Source organism: Anopheles maculipalpis, chromosome X (assembly GCF_943734695.1).
Source record: "Anopheles maculipalpis chromosome X, idAnoMacuDA_375_x, whole genome shotgun sequence".
Classification (NCBI taxonomy): Eukaryota; Metazoa; Arthropoda; class Insecta; order Diptera; family Culicidae; genus Anopheles; species Anopheles maculipalpis.
The window spans coordinates 11,179,590-11,197,715 of record NC_064870.1 but is presented as its reverse complement, the minus strand read 5'-3'; the positions used below and the strand labels follow the sequence as shown (position 1 = coordinate 11,197,715).

Below are 18,126 nucleotides of genomic sequence, written 5' to 3'. Positions count from 1 at the left end.
GAAAAAATGTGTTTTTTTTTTTTGTTGTTGTTTGGCAAAGGTCCTAAGGCTACTTGTAGTCATCGTTTCCGCGTGTCGCTTAGGCTTTACTTTAGGATAAATGATGGTACATAATATTGAATAGTTTAAACAAAAACTTTTTTTATTACGGGTCTGAGGCACACGCACACCTTGAAAAACGCTTCTGCAGATGTTTGTTTTTGCGGATACAGCTAGCTGTTGTTGCTGTTACTTAAGCATAAGCGCATCAGCTACTTCGCACTTCCTAGTTTCATGTTCTTTTTTGAAGTACGTAACCCGATGCAAAAGGGGTAGGGGTTCAGCCTTTTCTGCCCGAAACCTAAACCGTGAGTGTTGTATTAAATGCAAAAATTAGTACAAGGTAAAGGTAGAACACGTGTAAAAGCGCTTTTGAACGAATGCAACTTTCATTTCAGTTCACTGGTTTTCAAAAACTGTCGAATAGCAATACGGCCAGGCCGTTCGATCGGAATAAAAAAAAGGACTATCAAATGTTTATTTGTATAGACGCGTGAAAAAATCGGTCAAATAACGCAAATCAAATTAATAAGAATTTTTAATATGCAATTCAAACTTTTCAAGCGAGAAATAACACCCAAAGCACAATAAAAGCAAATGCGACGTCTTACCACCTAACGATCAAAATTCAAATAATTCCATCAACTGACAACTAAACTGAGCAATTGAGTCTCACATATGTGGAATATTAACGATCCAAGTGTCGTTAAGTGAATTTTTTGTTGCGCTAAGAAAAGACGTTTAAACGTGTTAAGAGCTTATGGACACCGATGGAAAACGTTTTCATCGGGTTTTTGGCATCTATCTTCCAAAAACGGGTTCGACAGATGGATGCCGATCGGAAAATCGGAATGCAGCATGCACAATTCCATCTTCAATAATTTCATTTTCAATATCTGTCAAATAGTACACGAAGTGTTGTTTTCCGCATTCGTCGTTCGCGAATTTTTGGAGCGCGTACATTAAAAGGAAAAACTATTTTCCTGTTCAAATTTCGGAATCGCAATGCAAAATCTTACAAATATGTTATGACACGAATGGGAAGACATTTTTCTGTCAAAGGCCCTTAAATGACAGGTAAAAAACAAAATTAGTCGACAGAATCATCTCCCGTGTAATAACCCCTTTAAGTTCAGCTTCACACAACTGAAATGCAGGTTTTGACAGTCAATATTGGAGTGAAAAGTTGCATCCGTTTATCAGCGGTTTTAAAAGGTTTGTTGTATTGGGAGAAGACATGCTACTTACCTATTACTCTTTATCATTAGTATCATCGGTGTCGTCGACCACCTCTTTCTGCTCCTCCATCTCCTGTACCTCCACCAGCATCAGTACCTGGTGTACCTCCACCATGTCCTCCTTGTCCTCTACCTCGATCACCTCCTCTACCCCATCCATCTCCTCTTCCATCACCTCTACCTCGTCCATCACCTGTACCACCTCTACCTACTCCACCAACAACTCCACCACCTCCACGTCCACCTCCACGTGCACCTCCCCCACCTCCACGTCCACCTCCCACACCTCTATCTCCTCCTCCTCTATGTTCCTCATCCTCCATACTGACTGCCAGGATACACAAACCGGTTAACAGGAAAACGTAGGCTGCAACAACAACAAATACTCGTTTACTAAATTGTTATTTTTCCGATTTTCTCTCTCTCATACACACACACACACACACACACACACACACACGCGCTCATTTTCCTCTCCGCGTCAAATAACACAAATAACTAAAGTTGGAAAAAAACCAGAAGGAAACATTTACCAAAATGGTGATATACTCTCTCTCTCTCTTTCTCTCGCTCTCTCTCTCTATCATTAGCAAGTAGCTCGCACCCACACACACACACACAAGGAGAGAAAGCAACTAGATTTTAAGAAATCTACCAAAAGGGAAGAGAAATAGAAAAAAAACACACATACAATCTAAAGACATACGTAGCTTCAGGAAATAACCACTACAAACCACTTCCGCAAACCATGGAATGTGTGTAACGCGAGATGCACTACTAAACACACAAAACGGAGCGCTTGTAAGAGTTTCGTTTGGTTTGTGTGTGTTGTTTTAAATACTTAGCTGTTATTTGTATTATTTCTTTTTGTTTGGTTGATGAATGAAGAAAGAAAGTTTTTATTTTCTTATAATTTGTTTTGTGTGGGTGTATCTGGCAAACGGCACACTGGCAAACTTTGTCTTGCGAACCGGATGCTGCCGGGCGGCCATTTTGTGTTCTAAGGCTGAATCATTTTCCAACATATCAAGTACACCGAAACGACGCGGACAAATGGTGCTTCATCCCCCTTCAGTGAATGTTAGTATGAAATATATGTTTCATCTCACATCCACCAAGTCCTTTACGCACCGGCTGTAATTGCGGCGTCAGCCTTACTTTTAAGCCGCCACTAAATCCACCAACGCACACACACACACACACACACACACTTTTAAGGTACAACAAATTTGCTTTTTTTCACTTACTTGGGTTTTTGCTCACGAAAAACGACCCGTGCAGCTTTTGCCAATTTCTCTAACTCACATCTAACACACCTATCCAGTCCAACGGATACGATACCAATGATCGTAGGTGTCAGTTTTTGGAGACTTCGCTGTCAAGTTTTTTTCCACTGAGCGACAATGAAGAACTGTCAAGAAAATAAAATGGAACCCAAGAAGTATACATTGTAGGTGTACCTTGGTATGAACCTTGATGACAGCATTTGACAACTGACAGTTGGAAAAATGTTTTGCGTTTACGGGCATTTATTTTTTTATTTCGGTTACTTTCTTTTTCTTTACTTTGTTTGCTGTTGGTTGGTTGATTGGTGGTTTAAAACCCTCTAAAGAGCCTTTTAAACCACTGCTCTGAAGGATTTGACAGAATTAATTTAGGAGCTGTCAAATGCTTGACACAACGATGCTTGACACAACACGCTCATACAATGTCACTGGCAGCGGCGAGCTACCCTGTTGCATTGTGTCGAAGCCAAATGGGGAGGGAAAAAGTCTCCACACGACGCAAGTATGGCGAATGGGTTGAAATATTACAACGTGAAATTTTTTGAATACAACGAAGTGTGAAATATTTCCTGAAAGAGTTGATTTTTCACTTTGCTTTAATATTTGCCTTTTGTTTTAGCACAACAAAAGCAAGGGCAACAAAGGTGTAAAAATGACGAAAATACTCTATTGATTGTCGCCCGGTGACACACATTTTCCCGAGGAAATACGCACTACGCTGGAGCCCCTTTGTTGACGGTAGCATTGAACCGACTCGATTGATCATTGAAAACTGCCAGGAAGAAGAAAATTATGCTTTTTCATCATTGTTCATGTTTTATATTTTCTGTGGCCAATACATCACCAGAAGGTGGTGCATCGAGTCACGACTGACCCCGAGACCGCTTTCTAACCGTAGCTGAAACCTTCATTGGGACCCAGTAGCGAATATTAACGATGGGCGGAGTAGGCGGCCGCCTAGTTCCCCGGTAGCTGCCTAGATGACGGTGCCTCGTAACAGGGCTCCCTCGTTGGGCAGCTTGATGCGCCACAGTATTGCTTTGCACAGTAAAGAAACTATCTACCGGTCCAGGAGATCAAGATTGAACGGACGAATCTAAACACAAATATGCCACACTCCATTCTTTCCACGCTGTACGCTCCCGTAAGGCTGATGCGCTGTTGAAGTCGCAACCGTCTCGACGACACCGGATCCGACATACTAGGTCACTGTCACGAAGTGGGTGGTCAGTCCTCACTGCGGGGGAACGGATGCGATTTGTACCGTGGTTCTACCATAGGAAGACCGGCGCTGGTGTCACCTCTACTGCCGGACTGCCAAGCCAAATTTGGAATACCAAATATTCGGGACTTCACTTTTGCCTTTCCGACGGACGTTGCCCCAGCACTCCAGTAGTGCTTTCTAACTCCATCGGAAGAATTAGGAGTAATCTTTTTGTGGATAGTCTAGGAAAAAAAATTACCTGTCCGAGCTTAGCGTAGCTGGTGGTCTATCCAACAAAAAGCATATCCGCCTGAACCAAGTAGATCCGAAGTAACACGAGGTAACAAGGAGCTGCACGAGAGTCCAGAATTGATCACTCCTCAGTTGTGGATCTAATGGTAGGCGTAGTACCGTAGTAATGGTGGGCGTCATCCGGCCACTGGCGTATCTCTGCCAGTGGCCGGATGAGCCTCGATGCTCAAGATCACCCACGATATGATCAGTAGAGCCATATGATAGATTATAGGAAATCTACCAAAAGGGAAGAGAAATAGAAAAAAAAACACACATACAATCTAAAGACAAACGTAGCTTCAGGAAATAACCACTACAAACCACTTCCGCAAACCATGGAATGAGTGTAACGCGAGATGCACTACTGAACACACAAATTGGAGCTGTTATTTGTATTATTTCTTTTTGTTTGGTTGATGAATGAAGAAAGAAAGTTTTTATTTTCTTATAATTTGTTTTGTGTGGGTGTATCTGTGTGTTTAGAGCTTGCTTGCGATGCGCCTTTTAATGTTTCATTATAAACATCTAACCCATACATTTTTGTTGTCGTTTGCGGCCATGAGAATATAAACTAAGTATGTTATCTTTCCATTTTGTTTTGTTTTTTTGCTGTTGTTTTCTTTTCTCATTTTTGTTTTGTTTTGCTGTTTCGTTTGCCCAACAACCGGCTTTCGCTTAACATTGTATGCTACAGAAATAGTTCCCCGAGAATGCGGGGGGGTACTGGAATAAAACCAAAAGGAAGGATTCATTGCTTGTAATACAATAAAGGAGCAACACAAAATCCTAACTGGAATGCCACGAAAGAAAGGGGGAGGGTCATAAACCCCTAACCCAACCCTTACATACCCTACAGTAAACCTAACAAATAATACGTTAAATAACGCTATAGGTATTCACTAAAACATTCCAATGCATGCGCACGCTTTAGCTGATTGGCTGGCTGTGGCTTAGTTCACTTATTAGTTTCTCTCTCTCTATCTCTCTCTCTCTCTCTCGCTCTAATATTTTTTTCTTGTAATATACGTGTATTTTTTTTTGTGTAAACCATTTACGTTACAATAGCTTAAAAGGTTCTCTAGCACGATTCGCTCCACGAGGAACTGTGACTTTTAAGTAGCGACCGCACATAATACCATTACCAGCGAATGTATGGTTAAGTACAAAAGCTACAACTAACCAACTAATTAAGTAAACGCGTTAAATTCAAATTAAGTTAAAAAAAACGAAAACGGGAAAACATAAGAACACAACCACCGTGAATGGGTCCTGTGGTGACTAGACCACACACACCTTGATTGCCAACGAATACACATATTGTGCAAGACGTGGGGTTTAAGGGAGGAATGGGATGGGGGAATTGTAGCGATGGTGAAGGAGTTGTATGTGTGTGTGTGTGTGTGTGTGTGTGTTTGTGTGGTAATATATGGTGGTGAAAGCTACCCCACAAAAAAACCCCTTGTAGCGCATGCACGAATGATGCGCGCCTTATTGCCTAATACAGCAGCTGTTCCTCTTCTTCTATGCTTTCTAAACACCTGCTACAACTAGTTTGTGGTACACACACACGCACACACACACACAACTAAACAATATTACATAAAAATAAAATAATACCCCCCACACACACATACAAGCACGGTCAGTCATATCCGCCACTAACCGTAAGAGACCATCGATGAGCTGTGTGCGGTGTTGATTGGGCCAGCGGGTTGCCTAGATTTTCCCTCTGTACGATTTACCTTTCTTTACTTGCTTATTTTGCTTTCTCTTCTCGTACCTCTTCCTCGCTATCTCAGTGTTTTTTTTTTGTTTTATATTTAATAATTAATCTACAAATGTCCAATAAGTGCACAAACGTGGGTTGCACATAAGTTCCTCGGTATCAAATGCTAGCCTGTATGGTTTTGGTTTGGTACAAGCGGATTTGCGCTTATCCATTTCCTTCCTTTTCACTTTTTTTCTTACTCTCTCCTCTATTTCTCCGTCCCTATTTACTTTCATTCTAATGCGCGCTTTACCATGTGTGTTTTAGCTCTTGCTTCTTCACTATTTTTAAACCCCTTCACCATTAGCTTAAAGAGACGTTTAATTTAATGTTTTGCTGTTTTAAGCGTTATCAAACTTATGTGTGTGTTGGTTTTTTTTGCGTTTTGTTTTCCATTAAGTACTTTACTGTCTTTCTCTTCTGCTTGTTATTTTAACACTACACGAGCACATTTAGGCAGGATTTTTTGTTTTTTTTGTTGTTGTTGCTGTTGCATCATTTAATGTGATTTGCTTTGCGTTTTCAGTTTTGAGTCTGTTGTTTTTTTAGCATTTTACTCTATTCTCTCTCTCTCTCTCTCTCTCTCTCTCTCTCTTTTCTGTTTGTTTGTCTGTTTCCGTTTTTTGCTCTTCCACGTTCGATATTACTTGTATATATTCTTGTTTGCTTCCTTCGCTTTCCCCTGTCTTCTCGCTTTATTCGCTTTATTCGCGTATCTGTGGGAGCAACATCGTGTACACGCAAGCGCGCGCACGCTTCTCAAAACTTCCACTTGTATTGTTTTTAATATTGTTCTATTTAATATTATTTTGGCACGTGAAATAAGGTTTTTGCGTTAGTTGCATGTTTTTTTTCTTACTTTCTCTCTCTCTCCCTCTTTCTCTGTATCTCGAGTTTCGTCCATTGACAGCACATATCCTTCTTCACTTTTACAATTAAATTTTATGTGTTAGTGTGGCAATTTGCAGTATTGTTAGCTTTACTTGCTTTGTTTAATTTTCATTTTCTGTTGCTTTAACGTTATTACACTACAGACGAAACAATAAAAAAAATAAGACCACGCACTAATTAGAAAAACAAACCAAAACCTAATATTGGCGAACTATTATTGAACGAACTGGATCGGCGTTGCACGCGCCATGAGCTTCGGATTAGTAATTGTAATTGCCACAAATGCGCACAAATACGGGCCAAAACTTGGGTAATTGTGTTGTGTATGTGTGCTATCTTGTGTTGTTTGGGATCTTGTTTTTTTATCATATTCATAATTTTTAAGTTCATCAGCTTTGGTTTCATTACTCACGTGTTTACACTTCTCCTTCCCCTTGCCGTTTCTTTTTTCTTCTTTGCTTTAACCCTTTTTGTATTGTAATGGCTAAATGTAAATATTCGCGGACGGATAACCTCAGAATGTTTTGCATATCTTTCTAACACCTAATCGAACGCTCTTTTTCTTTTTTTTAACTTTCGCTCTCCCTTCCTACCCTTTCCTCTGCCACATCGTTTGACGTCTGTCCTTTCCAGCTATATTACTACCTGACTCTTTCCACTAATTACGCTTAATTAATGCATGTGCGCAGTTTTTTTTCGGTTTCTTGCTGCACCATGGAATGTTGATTTCTTTTCTGCGTGTGTCACGCACACAAAAACACACACACACAAACACGTATGTGTGCGCTCTTGTGGGTTTTGTGGGAATTTCTGTTATTTTACTATACTTGCATTCCTCTCTCACTCTTGCGTCCGTTTAATGTAAATGCAGCGTGTGTGTGTGTGTGTACTTTAACTTCTTCACCTTCTGTTTCAGTTTAACACTAGGTTTTACCCACTTCATTAACTCGTTAGCAATCACCTCCCTTTAGCTTTGTTTGCTTTATATTCGATTTTGTTTTTAAAAGGCTGTTATTAAAATCTTTACAATTTGGCATTCATGAACTTTCAATGAACATTGCGTTAAATGTATGTGGGTCTGCTTGTGTATGTAGTCGTGTGGTAGTAAGGTAATTAATCGATAATGGTTACATCTATGTTATTGCATTCTGTTTTTTTTTTGACTGCCCTTCTATTCCTTTCGACTTTTTTTGCCTGTTGCTACGACGAAGTCTGTAACGTAACTACTAAAACCCACCCACCCCAACACGAACGATGATTGTGTGTCAGAAAAAAGGCTCTGTTACCTATATTCGTACGTCCTAGAAATTGATGCCAGCCTGAATGAGTTTTTGCTTACTATTTCTGCATACCCAAAAAAATAGCAACAAACCAATGGTACACAGAAAAAAAAAACCCACGACGCCTTCACGCACAAATACACATTGTCACGGTAATGGGGAAAAAGGCTGCGGAATGTGTAAACGGAATGTAACATATACAACCACACGCAACACAAAATAAAGGACACTTTACATATTTTGCCTTGTGAATAAAAAAAGGGAATAAAAATAATCCGGTACGATACCGTACAGTCTGAAAACGGCACGTGGTAGATTGCCCTGCTCTAGCACCACTCATAGTATCATTCTTACTAATTATGTTATCCTGTTGAAGAAATAAAAAAACACAATTAGCAGCTCCTGCTCGGCCTTTAAATCCGAATATAAACACGGTACGAGTTTAAATGCATGCTTCATTTAACCGGCTAGCTAATTTTTTACTTCTGTGTGTGTGAGTGTATGTTTTTCAAAATCTTCCTATTTTTAAAATGCCAACTCCGGTTGCGGAGTAGCTTTCCGGTGACAACTGACGGTGCCTATATTTTGTTATCATCTAGTTTAATGCAATTGCAATAAAAACCATGAGCGTTTGGGCGAGCTTTGGGGGAGTTGCTGGTCTTAGGCCAATCTCGGAAGCGAATGAGGTTAGCAAAGTGGGAATATTACACCCGTGTGTCCGTCGTATGTCATTGACCGTGCCCAGGACCAACTGGAATGTTCTTCCTTCCTCGTTAGCAGTTTTCAGGACACTATGTTTGGTTTGATAAAAGTAAGTATTAACTACGCAGCATCGTTTTACCGCACATCACAATTCTACCGTTCTGTCCCTTGGTTGTCTATATAATCGTATTTCGCGATTAGGATGCAATTTAATTGAGTTTGGCAATTTCTAAGAGTGGAGGCGAGGGAGGTGCATTTACTATGTTAACCGACCATTTTCAGTTGGTTCGATTCGATTGGTGGTTGGCGCACTCTTAAATCCAGTTGTATACACAGTAAGTTGTATAACGTAACGCGGCTCAGCGAGCGAGCGAGAGATAGAGAGAGATAGTTGTGTTTGTGTGTGTGTGTGTGTGTGTGTGTGTGTGTGTGTGTGTGTGTGTGTGTGTGTGTGTGTGTGTGTGTGTGGGTGTGTGTGATCAGGACTATCTGATAGGATTCCTGAACTCTTTTACGCACAAATGGCCGGAGTGGGCCGCCACCGTCGTCGTAGCTGTTGCCAGTTTTCGTCCAGTTTGACTAGCCGCGTTTGGTACGGTAACGTTGCTGGCTCGCTTGCTTCAGTAACGCTGCTGATACTCATGGTGCCAGCGGTTAAAATCGATGTGAAACACGATAATCGATCCGGTTGCCAGTCCAGCTAGCAAATATCTGCAAGTCAAATTACTATTAGTTGCCGAATCGGTCAAAAAGCGAAAATAAACCCTAAAAACCCACTTCTGATCGTGCGTGAGAGCAAGCGAACGTATGCCACTGTTGCAGGCTGGGAACGCGTACAATGGTGCGAGATTAAACGTTCGCCACACCTCTACGATGCCCTTATTACCAGCCGTCATTAAATATTCGCCATCGCGCGATAGCAGCATGCACTGGAAGAAAAAATTAAAACGAGCGTGTCAGTTAAAACCCTGGTTCAGTCTTATTTGTGGCGCGAAAGCGAACAAATTCATGTTGGCCGATCGGTACCTGAAGGTTATCGTTGTGCGACTCGTAGCGCAGCAGCTTTCCGTTGATGGTGTATGCGGCGACGCTGCCTTCGTCGTAGTTCACCACGATGAAACCTTCGCGCGACAGGGTAATGTTTTCGGGCGAGATGAAATCTTTCGGTGCTTCTAGCGAACGCAACAGATCACCGAACGTGGTATGTACCAGCACCGGTCCGTCTGCAAATGAAAAAAAAAAGATGTGGAAAATTGAGAACGGCGATCGACACCAACACAACCAAACAAACGTACTTATCGAACCAGACACAACCAGTCCAAGCTCGGCACTGATAACCACCGATGTCACGGCTGTTTCATGTCCTGTGAGCGTAGCACGAGGCGTTGGTATCTGTAATTGCATATACATATGATGGAATAGGTTATTTGCAAGTCATCTAATGTGCTATATCCAGTATCTAACAGATGAATAGATAAGTCATAGTCCTAACCAAAGTAATTGGATTTTTTTTGTTCAATTTAATTGTCTTCGAGAGCGAAGCAGCGCGCATAAAGATCTACTATCTTTTCGAAGTGAATTTTAAAAGATAGTTTATCATTAGCCTCAAAATAGGCCTCTGTTTCAGGACCTATGTTTCTTCATCATAGGACCTCAATTTCTTTAAAGTCAGAGCATTCTTTTCTGGTCTGCGAATAGGAAGTAGTATGCTTCCTGTTGTATCGTCCATAGTCACATAGCAACAAAAAAAATCGACTTTATTGTAGTTCAAAAGCTTCAAAGACGCCTCTGAATCATCCACCAATTGTGAGCTCACGGGATATTCATTTTGCGTAAAAGCTTTTCCAAGTCCAAATGTTTGAGAATCATATGATAAACAGGTTCCAAAGATATCGACATATGTACTGTTATTTCCATCAATTTTGTTTTATGGTTTCCCAATTTAGAATGGAAATTAGAAAAAGCAAAATTGGAAGTGAAAATTGCACCCAAAATGCCTCAAAAAATTGTTTCATAATTTGGCAACGTTTTTATGACTGATAGCATCCAGGATGAGGTACCAAATATGGAAGAGTATTTCCTGTGCTTATATTTTGCTATGCCAAAAACCAATATCAACCATCGTTTTATGGTTTTGTCTACAAATTTGAATTTAGAACTTCAATGTAAAAAAAAAAAAATCAATGGAACAGTACACCCCTGTATGTATGTCTTATAAACTACAAATTCCTCAACTTACCTCACCCTCCCCAACGATTGACTGTGTGCGTGCGTTCCAGTGCCACAACAGTATCGTACAGTCAGCCGAACCGGACGCGATGTAGCAATCGGACGTGATGTTACACTCGGACCGTGACAGACACGTTACCACGCCGAAATGTCCAAAGATAATCTGCACAATCTTGGCCGTTTCGGTGGAGAACACGCGGAAACTGTTGTCCCAAAAGCCGCACGCAATCAAAAACCGACTGTCCACCGTGGTTACGTAACAGTTGGACTTGATCTGCAGTTTTTGGCTAAAGTTGTCACCGAGATGGCGCCGGTTCTGCTGATTACTGCTGTTGTGTCCGTTTAGTTGAGCTGTGGAAAGGATGAACCGGATAAATACATGAGCCGGTTTGCGGATGGCGGTGGTAATACTCACACAACAATGGATCCATCGTAAGCGGTAGATTGGCGTTCATGTTTTGCGTCGATTCGGCATAGCTCGGACTTTGAATGCTGGCCGTGTACTGACAGTTCCAGCGGTTCACCGCAAACTGATGGCCCGCGGTAACAGTTACAACCGATGGTAACGGTAGCTGCGGATACGTGTTGGCCGAGATGTGTATGATCGGCGAATTGAGATGGAACTTCAGCGACATGCACACGTCATCCGGCATCGTGTTGAACATCATCGGTGAGAGATGCATCGCAGAAGACCGTGGAGGATGCGGCTCCATCAGCAGCAGGCTGGGAGTTTGTCCAAAGTTTCGTATCTGATTCTCGATCGCATCCCGCGTTACTGGATCACCGATCGTGTCCAAATCTACGCTACCTTCGTACGTAAGGTAGTAAAACACGTTCGTAGCACGCATTGCTTCCGGACCCCTTTGTTTGTAGCCGAAGATAAGATCGATCCACTGGTGCAACTGGCAGGACACAAACTCCGATTCGAGCGCCATCCGATTGATGCGCACAAACTCTTCGGGTGTTTTTGCCCACGGCGGAAGATCGACGTCCCCGACCGTGCTGCCATCGTCCCGCTGGCCCAACCGATAGTCGGACGCATTGTAGAACATCTCCGGCAGGAAATACCACTCCGGTATGAGCTCCTTCACGTCGGACGTATCACGCTGACAGTTTTTCCACGACAGTGCGACGGACGAGAACAGTCGATCCGGATGATCAAACTTACCACCCTGAAGCGCTAGGAACATCGTCGTGAACGGTTCGATGCGTATCAACCAGTTCAGCACGAAGGCGGCTGTTGAGTAGTGCGTACCATAGTGGAATGGTGGAATACCGGGCGTGTCCCAGGTTTCGTACCGCTCCTCGAAATATTCGCGACGGCTCGGATTCAGCGCACCGATCGGTTTCGAGAGATCGCGATAGTTTGACGGTTGGCTGAGGTCTAGCTCGCGCGACTCATAGTTGGTGATCACCCACGGGAACACCGGGTACTGGTTGAGATCGTTGTACGTACGCCCGGCAATCGTGTTCAGAAACATCAGATACTCAAAGTTGGAGATTTCGCGCCTCTGCCACTTTTGCGTCATGTTGGAGTTGCGCATCAGCTGACGAGGTGACATCATCGAGGCACGGCGTGTCTGCGGTATACCGTATTTGATGCCTACCCCAACCCTTGGCAACGCTTTGATCACCTTCTTTACCGTGTGCTGATCGGGAAAGGCGAACAGTATCGAGGTACGGCTGGCAAGAAAAATTTCCAGTGCCACATTCTGCAGCAGATACCGGCGTGAAAAGATAGCTCGAATTTCCGAAAAGTACCACTTGCCGTGTAGGTGATCACAATACTTGAGCACCTCCTGGTCGATCTGCTGGAACTCGCCATTCTCTTCGTCCACCTCGAAGTACATCTCGGTGGAGGTAATTGACATGGTGCCCGGTGCGACCAGCCCGGGCGCAATCAGTTTCGCCTTCGTGCTAATGTTTACCGGTCCGGTCAGGTCGAGATCCAGCTCGCGATCCTCTATTAACAGCTCCGAATCGTCCAGCAGATCGGGCTGCTGTGACCGTGGCACGGCAATCTGTGAGTAGATTTCCTCCCGTGCGACACCAGCCGGTCGTGCACCGGGCGCTGTCGTTTCCGCACCGACTGCCGCTTCGTCCGTTCCTGCCGGTGCCGTCCCTGCGGCCGTTGTCGTCGATCCAGACGCTGCGGTACCGTTTTCAAGCGATGCTTTCAACGAGGCCTGCGGATGACTGGAACCGCGCGGATTCTGCACCATACGCTTCCGACGTCTCGCATCGTCCTCCCACGCGTCCAGCTTCCAGAAGATTTGCTTCTGATAGTTTGCATTCATATCGCCCCACGCTCCGTGCCGATTGCCCATAATGTTGCGTACCTTCTCCAGCAGGCGGCTTGCGATCACGTTATCGCGTCGCCGGGCTGCAGTAATCAGATGATCGCACATGCGTTCCTCCTCGCGCCGCTCAAGCAGCGTCTGGGCACACTGGGACTCAAAGTCGGCATGCTTCAGCACATCATCCGCCCGCATGCGGTTCAGTATGAATTCGGCCTCATTCGCCACACGAACGATATGATCTTTCATCGCGTGCGACAACAGCCGGCCTTCGTTGATCAGCTCAATAAACGCTAGTCCGGCATGCTTTTGCAAACTGTTCTGCCACTCTTGCGAGCAGAGCAGCATCACCAACTCCACTACCGAGTGACTGTTCTTGAACGTCGTCAATCCTTTGCCCTCCATCAGCAGCTCCTGACCGTGCGAACCAACCAACGTTTTCGACAGGAACGGTGCGAAATCAACCATAATTTCGCGCAACAGTGGACAGACTGGTCCAAGCGCTATCTCTAGCTTCTGCGTAAGACTTGCTTCCCGCGACGGTAGCGCCAGCGGCAGCTGACTCACGAACGGTGCTTTTAGGTTCAGGTCCTCGGGTCGGCCACGTACCGAACCACCGCTCGGTACCACTTGACCACCATACCCATCCGGCACACGGACCACCGCAATGTCAGACTCTAGTTTTACCCCACCGGCACCACCGGCACCGAGATCGACACCCGCCCCACCAACAGTATCCATACGGCCCCCGAGTGTACCCGTTATCGGACCGAGCCGATCACCACCGGCCCCACCACTACCGTTGTTGCCCGCGATGCTACCAACACCGACGCCAGTACCATCTGCACGCTGCGGTGGCTTCAGTTCGCTTGCACCATCGTCGTTCAGATTCACGTCAGTCCAGCTTTCGTCGTTCGAGTTGGTCGGCTTGTTGTCGTCCGCCATTATTTCGCTCGAAGTTTCTACCTCCTGCGGGTCGTTTTCGGTCGAGTTCAGATTAAGGGATCCACCATCGGAGTCCACGCTCTGTACACATCGGCATACGATGAAGCCAAACAAGGATAAATAAGCAACGGAAAGAAATATATTAATAACACTTTCTCCTGATGCAAAATACACAGAACAGTACGCTGAGCTAAATAAATGAGCCGCCTTATTTTTTGCTGCTGATGGGTGCGCGTTTGGACAGGTGGAACACAAGCATCTCACATAAAATACCGCACCAAAGCGCTAACAGGTTCAACACGCTCTGCCTTCGGCTTCGAATGTTTCAACCGCTGCAGGTGTAGATGATACCGCAATTGGATGTTTTTTTTTGTTTGGGGCGACAAAATAGCATAACAGTACAATGTTGATGTTGACTCGTCCAGATGTAGTAGGTTAGATGATTTTAGAATGCTTTATACATTTCACATTGAAAATGCGTTTAACGAGCCCTATCCGCAAACCATCGCTTAAAAGCATTCTCAAGGATCTTTACAATGGCTTTTCACACAAAAAGTGCTAACGTTTTGGATACGACATTTGGCAGCTTTACGACAATATTGCACATATTAATGAATTTTCGGGATTAAAATTGTTATGTAAAAGGCTTTTTACAAACGATAGGTTTCTACGGGCACTGGTTTTTTTCTGACCTCGAGGTGTATGGTGTCTAGTTAAGGCGTCTCATACATTACAGGGTTTTGATCCATATAATGGAACTTTTGAATTGCACAGTGGGTTTTTTTTTCATATTAAAGAGTTTTCATTCGTATAATTGATTTGTAGAATCACTTAGGAGGATGTTTAAAATATGCAGCGGTAGCGGAATGTTGAAGGCCCATTGCGAAGGTTTGCAACCATATAATGTAATAGTTTATTTACTGAGAGGACAACTCGAGTGTACAGGTTTGCTACTAAGATTGCAATTTTAAAGTTTGCAGTTTTAAAAAGCAGTAATAAGAACAAGTTTTACAAATAATTTTTGTGACAAAATCCGCTCAATAGTGAATGATACGGCGTGCTGCTCTGTGAACAGACTATTGAAAGACATTTTTTTTATTACGTCGGTTTTACAGGAGTGATCCAAACGCTCGGTAGAAATTCCTATTCACATTTGATTATAGTCTCCACAGAGCCGTTTTGTAAATATCCCCTAACTGAATACAATAATTCACGATGTGATTGCAAAGTTCCACAAGAAGCTTGCAATATTCCACTATCCATTTGAAGAATTTCACTAATTGATAAAAAATGTCATAACTATACGGCGATCCGGCCGTCATTCTAAAACATAAATAAAAATGATCCAAAAGTTTGATTACATGAATAGAAAACTTTAATTAAAGAATTCGTTATCAATTTCATCAGTGTACAGATTTTTTAAAAACAAATTTGAAATATTTTGATCGATTACAGTCAGACGTGCGGCCCAAGAAGTCTATCGATTAGATCCAGCTTTTTGTCATGCAAAATTAATAACACAAATACGGACATTATGGAACATCTATGCAATATGGAATAGCATGGCAATGAGATTTAGCGTGATATAATGTGTGTACTACGTGATTATGTCTGCAGGAAGAATAGAAGCGTTTTAAAAACTATATACACAACTACACGAGCGAAACGCAATCAATTGCAAGCATTGCGGTGCTACCCAGAGCACACAAAACGGAATGTGGAATAGGATACGTTCGTGGTGACCGTGTGCGCGCTCTACCGGTCATTCGAAGCAGGATAGTAGGACAAACAAAGACAAAACAAAAACAAAAACGGAACCGGACAGGTGCTGTGCCATATCTCGCTGTGTCGCTGAATTGTCTCCGTCCAATTACCTTCGCCTGGCCCTGTGGCACCCCCCGGTAGACAACGTCCGGCCGCTCGTTTACGGCAATGGTGGCGGTCACGGTCGGTGTAACGGTGGCAGTGGTCGTGTTTGTGAGACCGGACGATAGCATTGGCTGCTGGTAGCAGGACTGTAGACGAAGGTCACTAGTGCTAGCGGCACCGACGGACGGCGATACCGAGTGGTCCAGCTGTTTGGCCGTCGATGTACGGCGCGAGTTGCTTGCAGAGGTGACGGCCTTACGGAGGATGTAATTTAATATTCATTTCAAACCAAGGTTGTAGATTATAATTGGTAGGGTGTAGAGCGATCGGAGGGGCAAGATTTTACAGATAGTGAAATTGATAAGGATAAATTAAAGAAAAAGTAATATATAGGTTCAATGTAGAATAAGTGCAGAGCATTATAACCAAGAGAAGGAGTTCAATAGGTAATATACAGGGGGTGTGCAATAAGTTCGTATACAATTTTCCATCCTTGTATTTGTGTATGTATTCTGCATCATGTGCATTTTGTGTATTGATATTGCTGTCAGCTTTAGTCCTTCATATAGACCAACTAACGCGCAAGGTATCGCCTAGCGGTCATTTGTAGTTTACCGTAGACTACAATCAAGAAGAGGCTGGCCAAATGTATATTGAAGTGCAACGGGTACCTTTCACAAAATGATCGTCTGTGGGTACCAATATCATATTCCGAGGTTCCGAACAAGGTTTTGAAGCCGGATCTTTCAACAAGATGGCGCACAGGCCACATGGTGAATTTCGTTATTCTTTTTCATATTCTATACGAGTTGGGATGTAATATCCTCATATGTCAGATGGATAACAACCATCTCTACATATTCAGAGACTCGCTCTTTTTCGTTTTCGATTTCTTTGAGCCATATCGACTCGAATTTCGTTATAAACGTGATTTTCTACTTCTTGGCTTAACGACCTTCTAAGGTCATGCCAGCCATCTAATGGCTTACTAGATTTGCTGATACCACATATTTGGATGGTCAGTCCTCACTACGGTGGAACGGTTCGGATTGGATTTGAACCTCGGTCCTGAACCTGGCCGATTTTACCGATAAGAACATGTGGCCTACTAGCTCTGGGGGTATTAATCCTCTGCACTTCTACGTAGAATCGTACAGGTTGGCTACGCAGAGTAAAAATCAAGTGAGCATTATGGACCAATTTATACCGAGAAGAAGGCAATTTTCAAAATCTTGGATAAAATGCCATTGGACCTCTACGCGTTCTATTTTTTTTAGAAACGTCTTAAGCTCAACATTAAATACATAAAATGGGAGGTTTTTAACACATGATGACAGTGTATTAGAACTTAGAAAACACCCTGTATACTACGGAACGGGAAAAAACAAGGAAGCTATAATTAAAGTAGAACGTTTACTAGAAAACATGCAGCTTAGACATTTTGCAACATTAAAAAAACGCATCAATAATGCATGCAAGGCAAATCCGTCAAACGGTTCCAGTTACAGCAATAACCGAGGAAACATAAAACAACAATTAGCCACAAAGAAGGAACATCAACAGTCGTAACGTTTTCGAACAACCATCAAGCGATTGCGCGAGGCGCTAACAATTGAACATCGGAGTTTACTACTGGGATGGGGGTTGAGATATTGCCTTTGTTTTTTTTCTGGTTAGTATGTTATCTAGTATGTTTTAATAGCGCGAACCATTAAAAAACACGAGCTAGAAATAAATATTTTGATTCCAAACGCGGTAATAATAATCTCGCTATACTCTCGTGTATAGGGTGAGAGATACTCGTACGATTCTCTAGCGTGTGGTATCTGTCAGCGGGATTTTCACCTAAAATGAGACAACAGTAGCGTTCGCTACAATAAAACTTACCTTTATGGACAGTGGGCCGCTAGAATGTGAATCATTGTCTGCTATGACGGAGGAGTTGTTTTCGTCTACTACGATCACCTCATAATCACCATCTTGCATGGATTGCGTACCTAAAATAGAGTAAAAACAAAACCGAAAAAATTAGCATTTTCAGGCTATAATCTGTAGGATTCGTGTTTTGAAAGGAGTAGTTCTTT

General features: G+C 43.1%; 1 protein-coding gene across 1 annotated transcript in view; it reads right to left on the bottom strand.

Moving 5' to 3' along the window:
- Window positions 1-18,126, bottom strand: part of LOC126561809 (neurobeachin) — a 289,107-nt gene that overhangs the window by 251,112 nt on the left and 19,869 nt on the right. The window contains exons 17-24 of the mRNA XM_050218139.1: window positions 17,930-18,039; window positions 16,048-16,296; window positions 11,347-14,254; window positions 10,942-11,282; window positions 9,998-10,094; window positions 9,729-9,925; window positions 9,480-9,631; window positions 9,321-9,413 (exon numbers count right to left, since the gene is read on the bottom strand). Of these exons, the coding sequence (XP_050074096.1) occupies window positions 9,323-9,413; window positions 9,480-9,631; window positions 9,729-9,925; window positions 9,998-10,094; window positions 10,942-11,282; window positions 11,347-14,254; window positions 16,048-16,296; window positions 17,930-18,039 (4,145 nt within the window). The 3' untranslated portion in view covers window positions 9,321-9,322. The remainder of the gene's footprint in view (window positions 1-9,320; window positions 9,414-9,479; window positions 9,632-9,728; window positions 9,926-9,997; window positions 10,095-10,941; window positions 11,283-11,346; window positions 14,255-16,047; window positions 16,297-17,929; window positions 18,040-18,126) is intronic.